We start from the raw sequence: 20458 nt of genomic DNA, 5'->3' as shown, positions 1-20458 counted from the left end.
TCCTCTTGCTGGATGTAGGACTGACATAGTTTGTGGTGATGTGGGACGAGACGTGCCACCCTCAGGGCTGAGCTGACAACCCCAGAAACAAATTACACAGGGAAAAATGGAAAAGGGATGAGCGTGGGTACCCACCAGCAAGTCAAATCCCCCAAATTAGGAAGGAAATTGAACTTTTTTAAATAAAAGTGTTGAGGGGCAGTGGGGCGGGCTGCCCAGGGGGTGGTGGAGCCACCATCCTGGGGGCTGTGGAAGGGGGTTAGGTGAAGGACTCAGCGATACGGGGGGCTGGGTAGGGACCCCCAGTCAGGGGTGGACTGGGAGAACTGGGGGACGTCCCGTGTGACTGTGTGTAATTAGCTGCTGTGCCTGTAATTAATGTAATCTGGTGATTGTGCCATTAACTCGGGCGATTGTGCAATTAACTCCGGTGACCGTGTGACTCTGCGCAACCCACTCCCCAGACTGACCACTCAGCCAAAAAAAAACCCTTTTTATTCCAACACACACCGGCGGGCCCCCCCTCATGCATTATTCATGAACTCCTCATGAATATTCATGAGGCCGGGCCGGGCCGGAAGCGGCCCCCTTACGGCCGGCGGGAGGCGGGGGGGGAACTGGGGGGGGGGAAAGCGCCGCGCGCGCGCGCCGCCCGCCGCCGCCGCCACTTCCGCCCCGCCGCCAACCGCCGCCCCCCGCGCGCGCCGCCGCCACACGGCGCTTCCGGTGGAGCCCCGCGCGCTTCCGGCCCGGCCGCCCGCAGCCCCGCCGCGGCGGGGGGGGGGGGGGAGGCGGAAGGAGGAGGGGGGGGGGAGCGGAGCGGGCGAGAGGGGGAGGGGAGCGGCCGTGACGCCAGCGCGCCCCCGGAAGTGCTCTCGGCGCTGCCCCGGAAGCGGCCCGGCCGCTGCCCTCTTTCCGGTGAGGAGGCCGCCGGAGGAGCCGGGGTCGGGGTGGGCGCCGCGGGGGCGGGCGGAGGAGGAGGGGGGGGAGGCGGGGGGTGAGGGCCCGGGTGGGGGAGGGCAGAGGGGGGGGGGGCGGCGGCACGGCGGGGCAGCGCTTCCGGCCGTGAGGCGATCCGGAAGCGGAAGCGGCGGGCTGCCTGCCTGCCTGCCTGCCTGCCTGTCCGTCTGTCTGCCCGGCCGGCCGTCTGTCCGCCCCCCTCCCCCCCCCCCCCCCCCTCCGCCTCCCTCCCCGTAACGCTGGCGGTTTGTTCGCAGAGCCGGGCCTGGAAGGAGGAGAGATGCGAGAGGAGGGAGAGTGAGAGGGGTAAGCAGCTCCCGCCGCGCCCTGAGTCAGCCTCGCCCCGGGGGGGGGGGCACGGGACGGGACGGGACGGGGCGGGCTGCGGGGCCCCCAGCCCCCGGGGGGCTCACGGGGGGGGCCATGGGGGGTGGGGGGGCGGTGCATGAGGCGGCTCCGAGCTCCGGGTTTGGGGCTCAGGGCTCCGGGTGTTGCGCTGGGGGGTCCTGGTGTGCATCCAGGCGCAGCAGGGCTTGAACTTCGTGGTGCTTAGGGACTTAGGGAGGCGTTTCTGCGTTTGTTCCCACGTCCCCTGGGGGCATCCTCAGTATTTTGCAGCGGTTAAGCCTAAAAGCTCCTTGTTAGCGACCAGTTACTCCTCGTTGCTTGCATACAGACGTAAAATGACAGCTGAAATCACTCAGGGCCTTTTATCAGCTGAAAGCTGCCTAGAAAATAACCACGAGGCGCGTGGAGAATAAAGAAAGCCACCTTACAACTCAGTCTCTAAATACCCGCGTGTCCAACCTTGATTGTGCCTTCCAGAAACGCAGCCTGTGCCCGGCCGTGTACTCACACGTGCTTTGGTCTCTGTGTTTACGATTAAAGCGATGACCCTGCAAAGAAGTGTAAGCCCAGCACGTTAAGTACACGGCTCTGGGAAATACTCTGAGAGCCACGCTTCAGGTTCCTTGCCCCTTGCGAGTTCCCTGGTGCACTCGGGTGTTTGTTTGGTGCATGTCAATTTGTGGTCTGTACATAGAAGGTGTTTTTGGTTTGTATCAGGAGGGTACGTTGACATCTGTCTGATACTAGACTGGTGCGTAGGAAGAAGGTCCCATCTCTGGCCTGTTTGTGGAAGCTGGGATGCTGAAGGCACCGCAGTGGGAACATGCTGCGGTACAGGGTTGAAGCTCCAGCCCATGTGTGATAGTTGTAGAGCAATTGGAAGGGTTACGAGCAGAGTGCTGGTAAAGTAAGTGTGAGCGCTGGGAAAGTGGGGGCTGTGGATAGGGGTGCATGTTTTCCGAAATATCCTTCAGCCTAACAGCGGGACAGGGGAGGGACGTCCGTGGGCATTAGGACAGGAGGTTGGTGCGAGGATCTTCGCCTTTGTTTTCTCCCTCTGGAAGATTGGCTTGCCAGTGAGATTGCATGACAGCTTTGACTCTCACACCGTTCCTCCTTTTTCTCCACGTTCTTATAACTTTGTTACACTTCAGTCTTTCAAGCTGATTTTTTTTTGAGGCCTGACATCTATTCAAGCATGAAGATTGCTGGGTGGGGGGACGGTTTCTGAGAAAGTTTAGTGAAAACATGGTAGTCATCTTCAGAGAATTAATACAAATTGTTTTGGTGGTGGTGTTTTGATTTATTATTATTTTTAAACACTTTGCAGAACAAAGCGAACAAAAGTTGGGTGCTTTGTCATGTTCTGACAGGGGGCAGGGTAGAATCAGGAGGCCACTGAGTGCCCCAGCCTGTGCTGGTTTGGATTTTACAGTTTGAAGATGGAGTTGCCTTTCATACTTGGTGCTCTTTGAATAGGAAAGCTGTTAGGAGATTTTTGTTTAAATTGTCATCTTTCTGTTTTACTCCTAAACTTTGCAGCTGAATCCAAGGAATCCGAGACTGGGCGATTGCAAAGTTTATTTGACAGACAAGTGTGATTATTTATGAGACTTTGTGATTGCAAAGTCAGGTTTACTTAGGTTTGTCTTTTTCTTCATTTATTTTTTGATGTGGAAGCTGAGCAAACAGAGGCTTACTCATTTAAAACAACCACGACACCCCCCGTGACATCCCAAACACAAAAAAAATCCCTCTTGATACAGGTGCTGAGTTGCTAGGGGAGGCCTTATCTCTGTGTGTGCCCATCCCGTGGAAGGAAACAATCCCGTACTGAAGTGTTAGATACGCAGGGCCTCGTTGTGGGCAGAGCACTTAATTAATCTGGCTCAGTAAAGAAATTAAAGGAAGCCCAGCTGCCTGCCCCATCGGATCCTGCTCGAATCACGGCAGTGTAAATCCAGAGTAACTCGGTCAGGCAGCTGGCAGCCGGACCGCATGCCGCTGCTGCAAGGTAAATAATTCATCCTTAAGTGGGTTTATTGGTTGGTGTGCAGTGAGCAGGTGAGGCAGGAGGACAGGGCTTTGCTGTTGTGCGAGCAATTCATAAAAAGCAAATTAACGGGTAATTTGGGTCATTTAAATACTGCTGCTCCGCACAGAGGAGAAGTGCCTTTGCATTTTGGCTCACACGCAGCAATTCCACGTGTGTTTATTCTCTCCTAAGACACTCCTGGAAAGCAAGGGCTTCGTGCTACTCGGGGCACGCTCCTCAGCTTATCTGATGCTGGGGATAGGCCCTTCAGAAGCAATATTTACTCGCTAATTAGACTGCTGCCACATCACAACAGGAACGGGCCGGTGCTGTTTGCAGAGAGCTGCACGAGAAGGCTGCGGTGTTTGGTTTCTCTGAGCAGCTCGCTCTGCCAGGCACGGTGTTCATTGAGCAGAGGTTTTACGGCCTTTGTTTTACCCATCAGTTCTGCCATCTTTGTTAAGGAATCGGCACCTCTTCTACCTCAGAGAATACCGCTGTGTGGATTTCTTGGGGTTTTCAGAGTGGTGCAAACTTTGCTTGCTAGGCTGTCTCCTGGTGTCTGGCTGGGTGATGGAGGCTGTGGTCTGCCAGGAATACTGAGAGACACCTCCAGGCTTCTTCCAGGAATGGTCAGGGCAGTGGGCAACGGGCAGTCAGGAGCCCTAGGTTTTACTTCTCGGTCTGCTGTGCCTGTCTGTTACCTCGGGCAAGTCTGTTTCCCTCTCTCTGCCTGTCCTTCTTCCTGTGTAACACGATGCTAACGCGCCCTTGCTGCATCTGGGTTCTCAGGGAGCTGGGGTGGAGGGGCAGGCAGGGTCCAAAACTTGCACTGCTTGTGGGCTCAGGCTGTCTGCGGCAGCAAAAAACGTTTTTCAGCTGTGTTTGCCTGGACGCAGATGCACAGACTTCATCATCTATGGCATGTACTTGGGTAGAGGATAACTGGGGAGTTTTAGAGGTGCTTGGGGTCAGATGTAGTCTTTATTTTTTATTTTTTGCATGGAGGACTGGTGGGCAAGAGGCATTTGAGGTGGACCCAAGCCTGTGGGAATAGCAGACATCTTTTTTTTTTCTCTGCAAATAACCTGGTTTGGGCAGATAGATCAAAAGCGGGGAGCAGTTGCTTAAGGAAGGACGGGGAGATTAAGGAACTGTCGCAGCATCAGGCTGAGTCAGTTCCCTGTTGGAGTCTTTTTGGGTTTAATGTTCCTTTTGTGTATGTGTGTGTGTGTGCGTCTGTCTGTCTGTCTTCCTTCTCCCCCATATTCCTCTTCCCTTCCCCCTTCCTCTTCCCCCCTGTGCCCAGCTAGGATGGAAGAATCTCATTTCAACTCCTCCCCGTACTTCTGGCCAGCAGTGCCCACCGTCTCGGGACAGGTAAGAGCTTTGCCTTCCAACCCTTGCGTCCCGTGAGAAACCCGAGCACCATACACCCTTCTGTTGCCTTTTGTGCTCAGCCGAGCGCTGGGAGAAGCTGCGGCACAGCGTCCTAAAGGCCCTTCTCCCCCTTTTCAGATCGAGAACACCATGTTCATTAACAAGATGAAGGAGCAGCTACTGCCCACGGAGAAGGGCTGCAGCCTGGCTCCCCCCCACTACCCCGCCTTGCTGACGGTGCCCACCTCCGTGGCCCTGCCCGCCGGCATCGCCATGGACTCGGACACCAAGCCGGAGCAGCTGACACCACACAGCCAGGCCCCCGTGACTCAGAACATCACCGTGGTGCCCGTGCAGTCTGCTGGGCTGATGACAGCAGGTAGGGGACTCTGGGGACGTCTGCAGCAGGGTATAGGGGCGGCGGGGAGTCCTGGGGGGTCCTTTTTGGGTGCCATCGGGGATGTAACACCTGCCTTCCGCCTCGGTCTGTTTGCAGGTCCTGGGCTGGTGATAACTTCCCCCTCGGGTTCCCTGGTGACCACAGCCACCTCTGCACAAACCTTTCCCATCTCGGCTCCCATGATTGTCTCCGCGCTCCCCCCCGGCTCCCAGGCAGCCCTGCAGGTGGTGCCCGACCTGGCCAAGAAGGGGACGACCACCCTCTCCGAAGGTGCTGGGGGTGGCGGGGGTGGGGGAGTTGCCCCCAAACCGCCTCGGGGCCGGAAGAAGAAACGATTGCAGGAGTCGGGGCTGCCAGAGATGAGCGACCCCTTTGTGCTGTCAAACGAGGACGATGAGGACCAGCACAAGGATGGCAAGACATACAGGTGGGGAGCAGGGTTAAACCGTGCCCGTAACATTGCATGGGGTCGGGGGGGGTTGTTTGGCCCTTCAGAGGCTCGCGCAGGGAAGAAGAGATCTTGGCCTCTTCCCTGCGGAGTCCCTGAGCAGAGAAACTTGCAGATGCAGGGAGAGTTGAGTTGTCTTTCTAATCGGGGATGTTTGCAAACAAGTGGGTTGACCCAAAACTAAGGATCTCCTTAGTGAACAACCTCCATTTCCTAAATGTGCAGATGCTAACATCACTAGGTTGATTAACGACCAGGATCTGAAGGAGGCTGAGCCATATCCTTGATGCCACAGCCGGGTAGCGTGGCTGGCACGCTGCAGAACGCAGTGCTGCGTGGTGCAGCTGAAAGCCCTGCTGTGCCGGGGTGCCCCCGAAGCAGGACTCCAGTCTGCCCAGTATAAATACCCTAGACTGGATGCACGGAGCTGGAAGCGAACCCTGGTGACAGTGCCTGCTCCTGTGTTCGTTGCCCAGCGTGCTCTCCTCCTGTTTCGGTGTTCCCAACAAAACAGGAAAAAGTGCATTTCTGAATTAGGTGTAAGGGCGTTCCTAAGCCCTAAAGGGATCGGATGAGAGGGGAGAGTGCTCTGAGCCCCAAAGTTGGGTTTCTGAGCTTGGAGGGATGTGGCTTTAGGAACCTGTGAGCCCTGGGAACGGGGGAGAGGTTAGCTAGGAGGGAGTGCTTCAAGCAGAGGGTGGTGAGAGTGTTCCTGAGAAGGTGGGAACTGGGCAGAGCAGGGGAGTGCTAGGAAAGAAAAGGAAGCGACGTGGTAGTCTGTTGGTTGGGGAGGAAGTGCAGGTGATTTAGTGATGGGCATTTCTCAAGGATGATCAAGATCAATACGAGACAAATCAGTAGCTAGGTGAAAACAAGTAGGAGGTGGTTCCTCGTTCTCCTCGCTTCCCTGCTACGTGCCCATGAATCCTTCTGAGGCAGACCGTTTCCCTGTAACCATCCCAGACCTTTTTTTCCTTTTCGGTAGATTTAGCTACGTTTCTGGCATAAGAATAACAATGTGAAGGCACCTACACAGAATCAGTGCATCCACCGCAGGCCCTGTTTCATTTTTAACTACAGCATTTAAGGAATGTTTGTATTTTTAAATCAATGCAGTGAAATAGCTTCAAAACCAGCGCTTGGATCAGCCTTTTTATTCTCTTGCCCAATGTCCCAGTTTTTCCACTTTGAAAATATAATCAGCGTATGGTGAAGAAGGGTAGGAGTGTTAGGTAGCCTGCTATTTGTAATCCCACCATTTATTTTGGGCCCTAGCCACAATTCCACACTCAAGCTGCTTACAGTCTGGGTTGCTAATTAGGCTGTTAAATATGTATTTACAGGGGACACAATTGGCAGTGAATGCTAGAATTAAAGCTGAACCAAAGCTTTAATTATAGCTCCTTGTTTATTTGTAAGTTTGGAAATAAAAAAAAAAAAAGCCAATGACCAGGTGGAGTGACTCAGCAGAAACTTTATGAACATGCAGAGTCTGTGTAACTGGTCATGGGGAAAAAATGAGTTTGTATGTGGGAGCATGTCAGCAGGAAGACTTTGTCTTCATGCTTAGTCCAAGTGTGGTACCTCTGCCTCTTCATCCAGCCCCCATCCCAACCTGGGCTTCCTCTGGGCACTGTTAAGGTGCAAGACAGCTACGTTGGTATTTACTGAAGACCATCAAAGAGAACTTCCTTTGGGTCTTCTCTTTGTCTGCTGCTTTCCATGCCCAAGTTTGGAACTAAAAAAAATTGTTCCAAAATAAAAGAAAAGGCTGTCGTCTTTCGCAGCTGTGGAAGAGAAAATCTTTGCAGTGCAGTTTGTGCATAATATGCATATGAATGGGCTTCCGAGTGAAAACTCTTGAGGACTCCTGGGTTCCATCTGTATTCCAGATTACGATAATTTGGGGAGTTCCCATTACTATCACATACAGACATACACTAGCCAAATGAAGGCCGTGTGAGGTTTGTCTACTGCTCCCTTCTCAGGCTGAAGGAGGAGTTGCTTGCGGTGTACGTGGGGATGTGTTTGTATGATTTCATCGATTCTCATGGTGATGCACTAAGGACAAGCTAGTCAGATGCCTGGAAGGAGTTTGCCATATTGATCAATCTATTTATTTTTCAATAGTTCATTCCTAAAGCCTGGAAAGGTTTTGTCAAATTGATCTTTTTTTTTTTTCTTTTTAAGTTCTGTGAGCTGTCTTGTTGTGTGTGTCAGAGCAGGTGTCTGATGTTGTGAGCTCCAGACTCGTAGTGATGCAGGCAGAGCGAGGCCTTCAGCAGGTAGCAGTGCGGGCAGGTTTTGAAGGCATTGGAGCACAAAGATGATGCCCCCAGTGCAGATCAGCCCACTGAATGGAGCGGTTCCTGCTCCAGCAAATGGCAGATGTTTTGCTGCTCTAACATCTCCAGAAGTGAATTAGTGAAATTGGTGCAAGAATCTTTTATGACCAGGTTTTTCTTTGTAAGGAAAGGCGTGAAGCTTTTGCTAATGGTGTTGCTTGCAGATCTCAGACATCCAGCCTTAGGATCAGTCTGGCACAGTCCTTGGCGCTTTGCTTTGTGGCATTAGAAAAATGCTCGTAGCTGAAGGGGACAGCATCTGAGCCAGTTCCATGAAGCCTTTTCCTTTGTGAGTTATGTCGCTTCAGTCTTGTCTGGATTCAGTGCAACTTTATTAATCTTCCCTGACATCCTTGCAGAACTTTTTCTGTGGAAAACAAGATCATCGAGACAACACATTTCTAGAAAGAGGCAGTGTGTGAAGCACATGGTTGCTCATCAGAACTTCAAAATATGCTGAGGGAGAGAGAGAGCGTGAATCCTGGAGGCAGTAGGGTCATTTCATAGGACTGTTGTAGTGCTTGTACGTACGCGCTTCTTGAAGCTTGTGGTGTGGTGTGTTAGACGAGGCTGATTAAATGGTTCAGCTTATCTGTTCCAGATCATCCGTTCTGTCTCAGAAAACAATTCTCCAGATAGTTTGATCTTGCATTTGCAAGAGGAAGAGAGCTCTTCATACGTGTTGCTTGGTGGTAACACTGAGTTTGTAAAGGCTCTGGTTCTTAATCTGGAATGGTTTTGCAAGCTATGCCTCTGAACCTAGTACACCCAGAGAAAAGTTGTTGCCTTGAGAAGAGCCTTGTTGTGATACTGTAACCAAAGAGCTCCATTTCCACTTTCAGTTGTGAGTTCCCTTCAGCAGGGTGTGGGCACATCAGGGTGTTCTGGTTTGGAAAACAGTAAGTAGCTAAGGGACGTACGCTTCTGTGGTGTGCCCAGGGAGAAAAGTGTGCAGAAGCCATGGAAGGCTTAGCAAGAAACAAAGATCAATGAGCTGTGGAGGGGGGAAAAGCCAGGCAGAGGACCTGTTAAGGAGGAAATTAGGGACACAAGAGGAGCCAGTGGCTTGAATACAGCACGTGGGCATGTTCTTAGCTCATTGTCAGCCTTTTTTTTATTCTTGCTCTATGCTGGATTTAATGTTGCTCTTCAGTGACTTTCTGATTTTTTTTTTTTTTCCTGGATTTGAAGTCAGGTGATTATGGCTTTTTCTAAGCCACAAATATCTGTTAAAATGTGGCCAAATTTGGCCAAGTCGTAAGCTTTGAAAAAAAAATCTGTTAAGCACGCTTTGAGACGCTTTATACTTCAGTAGCTGAAATAGGCGAAGGCTGTTAGATCCTCTTTGGTGTTACTTGAAGCCTGCATGGCTCCGGGCACTGACCAGCCTGTCCGTCTCCACGGAGGAACCAAAAGCACTCTGACCTCCAGGCATCTCTGAATGCTGAAGGGCCAAGCACGCTTTTCCTTTAGCCGCAACTCCTCGTTCTGCTTCAGAAGGGAGTCCTGCTGCCCGTGTTTACAGGAACCTTCCCCCTCCCCTGGGCACAGCAGCAAGGTGAAAGAAGGCTTGATTCAAGGGCAGTAGGGACGAGAGTGAGGTATGGCTAGCACCTAGAGCTGATTGTGCCTAGGAGGTCTAGAAAGCTGGCAGAGCAGAGATGGGAACAGAAAGGAGGGAGAAGAAAAGACTGGAGCCTGCAAACCAGAGGGGATGGTGGAGAGTGTGCTTGCTAGGGAGAGGGGACTGAGAGAGGCTAGGAGGGGCCAAGACTTGAGAAGACAGAGAGCAGATCTACTAGGGGCTGGAAAGTGAATGGGTATCTAGAATTAATGGAACAGATGGGGACAGGGGCATGGGATGTGGACAGACAAAGAGAAATATGAGGGAGAGGACACAAATGTGAAGTGTGAGAAGGAAACTTTGAATATGCACTGCAGTGGAGGATGAAGTGGGGCGCGTGGGACTGGGTCTTGGTGCAGGAGAGAGGGGCTTGCAACGGGCTGGAAGGCTAGGGGCAAGGGGAGAATAAAGTTTGAAGTATCAGGCAGAAAGTTTGACCACATTCCCTCCAAAGCCTAGAAATACTAAATCCAATGTTCCTAAATTTGGCTGTGTGTCTGCTGTCAGCACGAGAACGTGCCCTCCTCTGGCACAGAGCCTCGCCCCCCTCTAATGCTAGCGAAAGGTGTCAGACTAGCACTGCTGTCACTGATTGTCCTTGCTCTGCTGGCAGAGGTCTGTGCAGCGGATCTTAAGATTGCTGATGACCAACGTGGGTGTCGGGACGATGCCACATGTTGGAATTTCTGTTTGCTTTTTTTAACAAGTAGTTCCGTGAGCAGCGGAACTAATGAAGCCTGGTTTCCAGCGGCTCTCTCCTGTGTGGATTCTCTGATGTCTAATCAAGGGTGAGCTTCCTAGCCTTTCCCTCAGCAGGGGGCTCCATGAGGGTCTCTCATCTTTCCCAGCTGCGTATTCTTGTGAAACTTGTAGTGACTTTAAAACCCTTCCCCCCTTTTTTTTTAGCTTTGGTTGAAATTGGCTTATGATTTCAAAACGAAGGAGGACAGGTGTGCATGAACTTCCATATCTACACACACCGTACACATGAGCTTTGCTTTGGATATGAGTGCTGTGCTTGAAAGTTAGAAATGAGACTGACCGTATGCCTCAGGATATAGTAAGGTGGAAGCTTGGTGCAAGTTCTCTCTCTAAAATTAAAATGAATTTTAATTTTAGTGCTTTTTACTTGCATACAACCATTCTACTGATGTGCAAGGGAGTGAAGGGCCAGTTACAGTTTCAGCTGGAGAGAGAGAACATCAAAACTCTTCTGTCACTCATCTATCTGGTCACACCTTAATTTGGCCCTGTTGAGTCAGTGCACTTCGATACATCCTTGATTATGTGACTACAATTGCTGTATATGTGATGGCCTGGCAGCGTCCTGCACAACTACTTAGAGAAAGGAATAATTTTGTCAAAAATAAAGTAAAAATGACTTGGGGTTGTGGCCTAGAGAAGGATGATTTGAGGAAGGCATTTGACTGCTGGTCTGAGGAACTGCAGGCTCTGTTTGCTTCTGCTACAGATTTCCTACAGTATTCTACAGCCATGTGGTTCAGGCCTACAGATGATCATGCCTTGAAGCCTGTGCATATATGAGTTAGGTTGAGCTTTCTGTGGATTTGCATTGGCTGCAGGCTAGGAATGACCATAGACAGTTATCCTGAAGTAATTAACATTTGGTATTCCTAAAACCATAATCCCTTCAAGTGTCATAGAGTAGTCCTCTGTTACCTGTTGGATCCTGTTTTGCTTTGCAGAGGCATTGGATCTTATATGCAGCACAGAAGTCCTTCAGGAGCTGTGATTTAAATGTAAATAGCATGAAGTTCTTTTAAAAGAAAAATAGTGTTTGCGGGCATCAGAATTACGTCCTCCTAATTGTTTTTCACTCCTCTGTCTTCTGCTGCACCCTTCCCTTAAAAATAAACAGGGGTGTTGTGGAAATAAATGAGTGTCTGAGGAGCACCGATACTTCTGTGGGGGTCCAACAGAGGAGTAATTCTGCCAGCTGAGGTCAGAATTGCGCGCGGTTGATGAGGCTCAAGGCTGTTCACATCACAATGGTGATGAAGAGTACTGAAGGCTTGCTTGTTAACTATCTGTGCAACATGATAACGATGCAGTTGTGTGGGAACAGTCAATAAGGATGTATCAGGACGTCCCTGCATTGCGGAGCCAAATTATGGTGACATAGATGACCGTAACTTCTGGCACTCCCAAATTTGTTAGTGTTTTCTCTTTTGTGCTCTTTCAGTTTTAACACAAGGTATTATCACTGCACGAGGAAACACCTCGCTGTGTTTCGTTGTTTCGCTGCTCTCTTGCTAATGGTGACTGATTTCAGAAAGTGGTAGAGAAGGTCTTAGGCTTGATGTTGTTCAGTGATTTCGGAGATCAACAGGAAATTGTGGCTGACAATTTACAGGTAGAGGCAGTGCTGGTGGATAGGTAAGGAAAAAAATGGGAAGTTGTGTGTGCTGGTTAAGCCAGAACCATTCAAACAAAATGTGTTTTTATTACAGCTGAATGGAAGGCTTAGTTTCTTGGTTTATTAACCCGTGTGATTTCTCCAGCGGAGTCAGGGATTGAAATCTAGATACTCAGACACGATATAAACAACCATCCAATTAGGCCTGGATAGAATTGGAGCAGGAGTTGGACTTGATGATCCTCGTGGGTCTCTTCCAATGTGGGATATTCTGTAATTCTCTAAAGTGGCCTGTTGGCTGCTGTTGAACACCTTTGATCTAAAGATACGGAATAATAATCATGAGGAAACAGTATCCTGGAAAGCAATGGCTATGAAAAGGACTTTTAGGAACTAAATGACATCATGTGAGCTCCCAGTGCGAGGCTGTGATGAAAGAGGGTAAATGCAATTGCTGAAAGCACAAGTGCTGAAGTGATTAAAAGAAGGCAGGCAACTTGTGAAGCGTGCTGAAATGCCACAAAATTCTGGTTCCGATGTTTTTCAAAATGATCTTTGAAAAATGGACAAAACATTGGAATCCCCTCAGAAAAGTAGAGCTGGAAAAATGCTACAGGGTGTTAAAAAAAAATATTCAGTGCCTTGCCAAGAGCGTGATGCACACCTGTTTTCTGTAGCCTTATCAACCACACGAGTGACTGAAGGAGTGTGGAAATAAGTAGCTTCAGACCTCAGTGTAGCTGATAGATTTGGTAGTGTATGTGTCAATAGTGTAAATTGGCAAATGGAAGCATGTTAAATTTTTAATGTGATTTGGTGTAGAATTGGAGAAGCAGAGGTACAATTGTCACATGCTTTCCTTTTGGCATTTCTGTACTCAGGCTTTATTTAGGTCTTATCCGAGTTTTGTAGCCGTGTCTCTTAATTGTTTGGCCTCCTTCCCTCTGCCACTTACAAAATATTAGTAAGCAAATGTTTAGCTCCAGCTTTAAAAAATTGGGGAGTTTGAAGGTTAAATCAGCATTTATCATGCACTGTGCATCCATTATTATGCTATGATTGCATTAGTTACTTCATTAACTCTGCATTGCAAAGGCAGTACATTTCTTTCCCTGCTAAATATCTGTTGACTCGGAGAGCCTAAACTTAGATCAGGAAGGCGGGAAGTTAAACTAGTTGGTTTTTTATAAACAAGCAAACAAAAAACCTTGTTGGTCTGGTGTTTGTAGCCTAATAGAAGGAGCAAGGGTTCAATTAAATTCAAGACCAATCTCGGCGGATACTAGGAAATTGAATCCTCAAGGCTGTGTATAAAAGCTTGCATAGTTTTCACAACTGTGATACCAATTAATTAAGCACTTGATTGAAAAAATGCTGTTAATCCACGTTAGGCAAATTTTACTATGAGATGGTATTTCAGATGGCATTTTATCTCATAACAGCATCTGATGAATGAGGCGGAACATTCCATGAAAAGTGGAAAGAAAAAAAAAGGCCCCGTGCGCCTCCGAGTTGTAGTCTGGTTGCTATAAGCATAATTTTGTTTATGACTCATCGTGATGACTTTCATATGGGTGCAGAATTAGAATTGTGCATCCACCTTTTACTGGCATTTCATGATTTTTGAGGGTGTTTGTCTTAACATGCACATTCTTTTAACGTCTCGCTTTATTTCTGTAGATTCCTTATAAAAAGAAAGGATTACAAACACTGGAAGGGGTTGCTTTTGATCTCTAGCACGTTGCTGCGTATGGAGTTAACTATTTATATGGAGAAATACACCTCTGCGTTGTTAAGAATATGCTCTAAGCTAAATTTGCAGAGCCATAACAAACAGTTGTAGGGATGTTGTATAATGCTCTCAATGGGAATGCTGCAGCCATTGCTGGTACGTGCTCTCCGAATACAATGGCAGTAGTAGTAGTTTAGAAGCACGATGGGGAAAAAAAAGATCAAAAATGTTTATTAACAACAAACAACAACAGATTATTTCACATAGCACTATGTTCATGTTTAGCAGGCGGCGCTGCCAACTTTTCCTATCCCCAGCAAGGAAAAATTCACTGAAATGAAACACTGAAGCCTTGCGAGTGTCAGATGCAATGTTCTCATTATCCGTATAGATTTTAACATTTTTTTTTGAATCCATGTTTACCCACTAGAGGGCTGATTGCATCTTCCCCTTTAATATTTGATGATGTCTGAGGCAAAATGCAAAACCCTTAATTAAATGGATCATTTGTTCCATTGAAAATGCCTGCTACCACATCATACAGAACTCTCTGAAGTGCAGCTTTCTGCTGTATTCCAGGGCTCTTTTAACTTACAAGACTTATGACTTTGTTAATGCTACATAACATTCGTGCCCTCTCAGGGCTAATGCTCGGTAGATTATTGGAAAACGAGTCCCTGCAAGATTATTTTTTTTAAATGTTGCTTGAAAAACACTGCTGAAATGTCTGCAGCTGCTAAATTCAGACAGCTAGGGTTGGTTTCTTGTTTGATGGGTTTTGTTTTCTTCTTATTTTCTGGTTTGTTTGTTTGTTTTGTTTCTAACACTCAGATTTATCTCCCATTCTCATGCAGGTGCCAGAGAGGTTTTGAAATACCTTTTTTTATATGTTTACTTTGAAAACGGAGAAGGACGTTCAGTCTCTCTCTTTTCATTAAAGTTTATTCTAGGGAAATTCTGCCCTGAAGGCAGATACCTAACAAAGTAAATAAGTAAAGGAATTGGTGCACAGCTATTACGGAAAATAAAGTAGATGGCTTTATGTCATTACAGACTTAAGGGGCTGGACTGCTTAGACTTGATGACATAGTAAAGATCATGAATTTTTCAAAAAGGAATAGACTTTTAAAATCTATGGTCATGCGTACAGCACAGAGGAGATTAGTGCCCAACATTGCGTTGGAGCTCAAGCAAAACTTCTAGAAAGGTATTACTCACTGACGGGTAGCTGAAGTCTAAAAATATTAATTGTAGGTGCCAAGTGGTTGAGATTGTAACGCAGCCTCGGAGTTGTGCCAAAGATGCATTCTTCTCATGGTTGGAATGATTTTGTTTCTTGGATTTCTCGAGCTCATACTGTCAGCTACTGTATCTCATGGTACCTTTGCTGCATAAACCAAGCCCACAGTCATTGATTTTTTTCCCTCTACGTAGATTTATACGGTTATTGACCAAGCTATCTTTTAACCTTTCCCCCAAACCAAACCTAGATAGACCGGGCTCAGTGAGTCTCTTCTGTGAAGTAGATTTTCCACACGCCATCATTCCCGAGCTCTCTGAACTTGCCTGGATCTCTCAGTACTTGTTGACTGTACAGTCTTCAGCGTCAGGCATGCTGCTGCAGGAGTAGTTGCCCCATTCCCACTTAGAGAGAGCTGATACCTGCTATTCCCCTTTGATTCATTTAGCCGTATTAGCACAACATCGCACTGGGAGCTTGTTCTCAATTGAATGATTCATCATCAGAGGAGTGACACAGTGGAACAGGCTTCAGCTGAGAATAGTGGCAATAAACATCCACTGAGAGGGAGCTTGATAGAGTCACGCATGGGGTTATGAATTAATTCCTTGCGTTAGCAGAGAACTGGACTTGGTAACTCAGTGGTACTTTCAGCTCAGCGTTCACTTAAGTTCTTTCTAGCATTGCTTTGTTCAAGGATACAGTCCTCAGCCTCTAAGTATGACTTGATAACTGCAAAATACGTATGCTGTCTTCAAGTCCAGCTGTCCTGTTTCAGAAAGTCTGGAGCAAACTGGACAAGTGTTTGGAGATAATTGGGTTTATAAACCAAAAGCTGCTTTTCCTAAAAGGTGATCCCGATGTGCCTTCTTACTCCCTGTATCTCTAGCAGACCTAGGGACAAACAGCCAAATTGCTTCTGCTCCTTGATTCCAGGCAGGAGCTGTGTATGTGTGAGCGGGGAGCTACGTAAGGATGTGTTTAGCTTGTGCGTTGTGTTCAGGTGTGCAATTAAAAGGGAATAAGAGAAAGATGAAGGTAGGAAATGCAGAAGCAACTGTTAGAGGTGATCATGAATGTAAAGGAGGAGGAACAATGTTGTGGCAGGTGTGTGGTAGGATGCTTGGTAGGGAGGCATGGCTTCCAGTTACATGGCTCAAAATCAAGCTGTGGCTTTGAAGGGCCTGTGGAAGTTAAGGTAGGTGCTGGATAAATGTTGCCTACATTACATACACCAATTAGACCGCACACTTCCTAAAAGCTTCTGGCTCCCACATCAATAGCCGCAACAGTAGATGTAATGATGTATCCTCCGAGGAGGAAAAAGAAGTAGCTGAATGTGGGCACAAACAGGATAAGCTCTCTGTGGTGTGTAGTACTTGCAGAGACTTCTGTCACTGGGTATCTTTTTTAGACACTGATAAAACTTAAGGAAATTCCCAGACAAAAACATAATGAACACACCACAGCAGGCAGAACAGAGGTCTCCTAGGTGGCATTGTTCCCTCAGATGTGACCCTGGAAGTTCCAAGTGCAGCTTCCATTTTGTCTTGTTTAATGGAAAAGCCTGCACATGGAAGGACTTAAATTCAGAGAAACTTTAACTCTGCTCCTTGTTGTCACACATTTTTTGAAGACAAAAAAAAAAAAAAAAAAAAAAAAAGGCCAGCAATGGGTGCAACCTCTGTGGTTAAAATGACAGAGAGACAAAATCTTTTACCATCTTGAATTGTATAGCAGTGCAGGCTTCTCCCAACAACCCGGTGTCATGACGGAGGAACAGTTTTTAACAGCAACATCCATAGCAGATAATGCCAACTGCTTCTTCCTGTTCGAAGAATCTGTGTTACCAAATATGTTTCTGATCTTTATGGGAACAGATGGGTCCAAACTCCTAGACAAAACATTGTAAAACATCAGTAAGATAGAATTGGTGAAAGCCAATTAAACCAGTGAAATAGCTGATTACGTTCCCAGAGTATCTTTGTGAGACCCACTAGGAAAGTAGCCCTGTTATCTCCAGCATTGCCTTCAAATACGTGAATGTCTTCCCCAAAAACGGGAGCAGAGTTAAGTGTTTTGGTCATAACTGCTTTTGCAGACTTTGCAGTACATGGAATTAACTTTTATTATGAAGACACACCTTAACCTGGATTTTCAGGTTTTCCAACTTTTTTTTTGACTGAAATAAATCATAGATGAACAAAGTGTTTTTTGTCTGGGAATTCTTATTCCTGTCCCCTTCAGATTGCCCTTGGAAAATTTCCCAAGTGCTACCCTGTCTCCCTTGTAAGCCTGATAAATTAATCTCTCTGATTCTTCCAAGACCTTTCCTTGTGTGGCTGCAAGGTATAAGTCTGGTCTTTCCTGCCCATTCCTAGCTTAGGTTTGTCCCTCTGGGACTGGAGTACTTGCAGCTGAGCGTAGTGGCCGAGGCGAAACTTCCCCTGGTCCGCATGGTCAGAAACTCTCCTTTACTCACTCAGTGTGGAAGACCCCTTCCACTTAGAGCTGCTAGATATTGGGGCCCGCCCCGTGTGACGCTGTCTCTTCCCCTCGCCCCGGTCCCAGGTGCCGGATGTGTTCGCTGACCTTCTACTCCAAGTCGGAGATGCAGATCCACTCCAAGTCCCATACGGAGACAAAGCCACACAAGTGTCCTCACTGCTCCAAGAGCTTCGCCAACAGCTCCTACCTGGCCCAGCACATTCGCATCCACTCAGGGGCCAAGCCCTACACGTGCAGCTACTGCCAGAAGGCCTTCCGCCAGCTCTCCCACCTGCAGCAGCACACACGGTAAGGGCCAGAGGAGGCTGGGGGCCCTCCGCACTGCATGTTGCCGTCGTCCCAGCATGCCGTCAGCACCTCGAGTGGGTGACCGCCTGGGGAGACCCTGCTGTTTTCCGCGGGCTGGTCACGCCTCAGACAGAAAACAAAGCGGCGGTCGTGGTGTCTGACACGTAGTGCTTGTCATTTTCCGTGCGGGGCTGGGTGCGCGCAGAGGTTCGTGCTGCTGACTCTAAGGGGCGTCTGCAGCGGAGCGGTGTTTTCGGACAGAAGGTAGCACTGGCTTTGTCAGCACGAGCGTAGAGTTGGGCGTAGGAGGACTGTTCCCTGTCACCCCAGCCTAGTCCTGCCAAACGTCTCAGTCCGGGCTTGCAGCCCCCTGCTATTTCAGCCATAGGCTTCCCACACAGCTCTGCCAATGCCCCTCAGTCCAAACTCTGTAGTTCCTCTCTCTGGATCCTCCCCCGGTGCGGACAGACCATGGTCTCTTGAATCCACGGGGAGCACGGTTTGAGGCCGAGCCAGCTCCGAGCTAGGGCCGTGTGTGGAGCTCCTCTGTGTAGCAGATAGCGTGGTGCTGTCCCACCCCCTTTGTGCCCTCATTCCATCAGCACTAGCCAGATGGCGGTCGTGTCCAACTGCTGCTGCTCCTCCTCCTCTTCGGCAGGATCCACTCCAAGCTCCACACGGCGATTGTCAAGCCCCACAAGTGTCCTCACTGCTCCAAGAGCTTCGCCAACACCTCCTACCTGGCCCAGCACCTCCGCATCCACTCGGGGGCCAAGCCCTACACCTGCCGCTACTGCCAGAAGGCCTTCCGCCAGCTCTCCCACCTGCAGCAGCACACACGGTAAGGGCCAGAGGAGGCCGGGGGCCTGGCCCTGGCCCCCCCGCGCTGCCGGCATGCACCCTGTGGAGCACGCGCGCCAAGCATGCGGGGGGCGGGCGGGGAGAGCGCGGCCGGCTGCACCCCCAGGAGGAGGCGGCCCAGCAGAGTGGACGGAGTGGCGGCTGCGCAGGAGGCACTGAGCACACGGCAGGGCAGAGGTGGGCACGTGCTGTCCCGGGGGAGCCTTGGTCTGGCACCGCGGGGGGCACAGAGAGAGAGAGAGAGAGCGATGGAGAGAGAGGCATTGGCCGTGAGGGATCCTGGCACCACCACGGGGGTTGGACTGAGCGTGTGGAAGCTTGTCCTGGCATTGCAGGGGGACAGGGACACGTGAGCACATTTCCCCACTAGCGTGAAGGGAGGAAGGCTGTTGTCACGCGTATCCTGAGAAGGAACAGAGCTGTTTTCTCGGTGCTGTGCAAGCAAGAGAATGAATTCCTCTTGGTCACAGCGTGGGTCTCCTGAGCTTGGAGCAGGGTGTCTGGGCCAGCAGACCCCCTGCCATTCTTAAGTGACCCTCGTGCCAAGCGTTCATAAGCTCTTGCTCCTCAGTCCTAGTCACGTTCTGAACTCTGCTTGATGGCACATCCTTTCTAACTTCTAGCTGGACACAGGAGCTGGGCAGAGCTCTCTTTGTCCAGGTAGAACAGCATCTGGCAGCACCGTCATCCCCTTCCCCGCGCTGCTGAGCGGCTGTGAGATTGCATCACAGCATCAGGCCCCGGCAGTCTGCGCTGCCTGTTTGCTCACTGCCTCCTGTTTGTGCTCTTCCCCCCCGACAGCATCCACACCGGGGACCGACCCTACAAATGTGCTCACCCTGGGTGTGAAAAGGCTTTCACCCAGCTTTCCAACCTGCAGGTAAGGGGCTGGGCAGGCCCTGCTCGACAGTGGGGGTGGCAAATCTGGATGGCGAGTGGGAGGAGATGGAAAAACTGGGGCAGCTGGGAGGAGGAGTGAAGGAATGCAGAAAAGGTGTTGAAGGGCTGGACAGGGGAGAGATTGGTGGCAACAGTGACCCAAATAAGTCACATAAGTGGTTACATCCTGTAAAATTGTAAGATTGACTTGCAAGCGGTGATAGCTTGTTGGAGTTCCTCTGATCTGTTCTGCAGACATTTTCTAACATAGCTGGGGTAAGGCTTTTCCTAAATCTCACACGTGGGATAAAATCTCAGGAATAGGTGTTCTTGTTTTATAATGAAATGGGGGACGTAAGAGTAGGGATTTAGGGAAGCAGAGGTGGTGCCTCCTGTTGCAGTATCCTGGAGGAGGGGAACTGTAGGCAATGCCAACTGGCAAAAAGCTGTGAATGCCTGTGAGCAGTGAAAGATCCTGCCTTGAGAGTTGACAGATGTGGAGAGTAAATGTGAAGAGAGGTAGAAAGGGCATGGGGGGAGACTGGAAGAGTTGCATGGAGACTGAGAAGGTGGGGATTGCGGAGAGTTGAGAGACTGCTCTTCAAATGCCTAATAGGGCTGAGAAAATACGGCGCCCACCAGAAAGCTCTGGGGACTGGGGGGGAAATCACCATCCTGCTCTAGGAGCCAGGTGTCCCTTGCTCGGCATCCTGGGGCTTAGGGAACTTGGAGGCTGGTGGGAAGGGAGTGTTAGAGGTAAGGCAGCCTCCAGCGTCAATATTCGCTTCCTAACCCTTTTGCCTTCTCTCTTTTCCCACCCCGCTGCCGCCCCCAGTCCCACAGACGGCAGCACAACAAAGACAAACCTTTCAAGTGCCACAACTGCCACCGCGCGTACACGGATGCCGCCTCGTTGGAGGTGCACCTGGCTACGCACACGGTGAAACACGCCAAGGTCTACACCTGCTCCATCTGCAGCCGGGCCTACACCTCGGTGAGTATTTCCTCCCCCGGAGGGGGTGGCAGAGGTGGA

At 49.6% G+C, this 20458-nt stretch overlaps 1 protein-coding gene across 9 annotated transcripts in view; it reads left to right on the top strand.

Moving 5' to 3' along the window:
• Positions 1–835: 835 nt before the first annotated feature.
• ZNF384 (zinc finger protein 384) overlaps positions 836–20458 on the top strand; it is a 21763-nt gene continuing 2140 nt past the window's right edge. Inside the window, exons 1-11 of one of the 9 annotated variants that reach the window (XM_082782784.1) lie at positions 904–918; positions 1218–1266; positions 2026–2215; positions 4657–4723; positions 4862–5102; positions 5220–5550; positions 10251–10328; positions 17461–17685; positions 18344–18526; positions 19348–19426; positions 20261–20419. In XM_082782784.1, the coding sequence (XP_082638910.1) occupies positions 2163–2215; positions 4657–4723; positions 4862–5102; positions 5220–5550; positions 10251–10328; positions 17461–17685; positions 18344–18526; positions 19348–19426; positions 20261–20419 (1416 nt within the window). In that variant the 5' untranslated portion in view covers positions 904–918; positions 1218–1266; positions 2026–2162. Of the gene's footprint in view, positions 919–1217; positions 1267–1785; positions 1869–2025; positions 2216–4652; positions 4724–4861; positions 5103–5219; positions 5551–10250; positions 10329–17460; positions 17686–18343; positions 18527–19347; positions 19427–20260; positions 20420–20458 lie in introns of those variants that run through there. The other 8 variants (XM_082782787.1, XM_082782788.1, XM_082782785.1 and 5 more) reach the window with 8 other exon arrangements.

The sequence above is a fragment of the Aythya marila genome (genome assembly GCF_965140915.1).
Source record: "Aythya marila genome assembly, chromosome: 1".
Classification (NCBI taxonomy): Eukaryota; Metazoa; Chordata; class Aves; order Anseriformes; family Anatidae; genus Aythya; species Aythya marila.
Note: the sequence above shows the minus strand (reverse complement) of the source record. Positions and strands in the feature narration are given on the sequence as shown.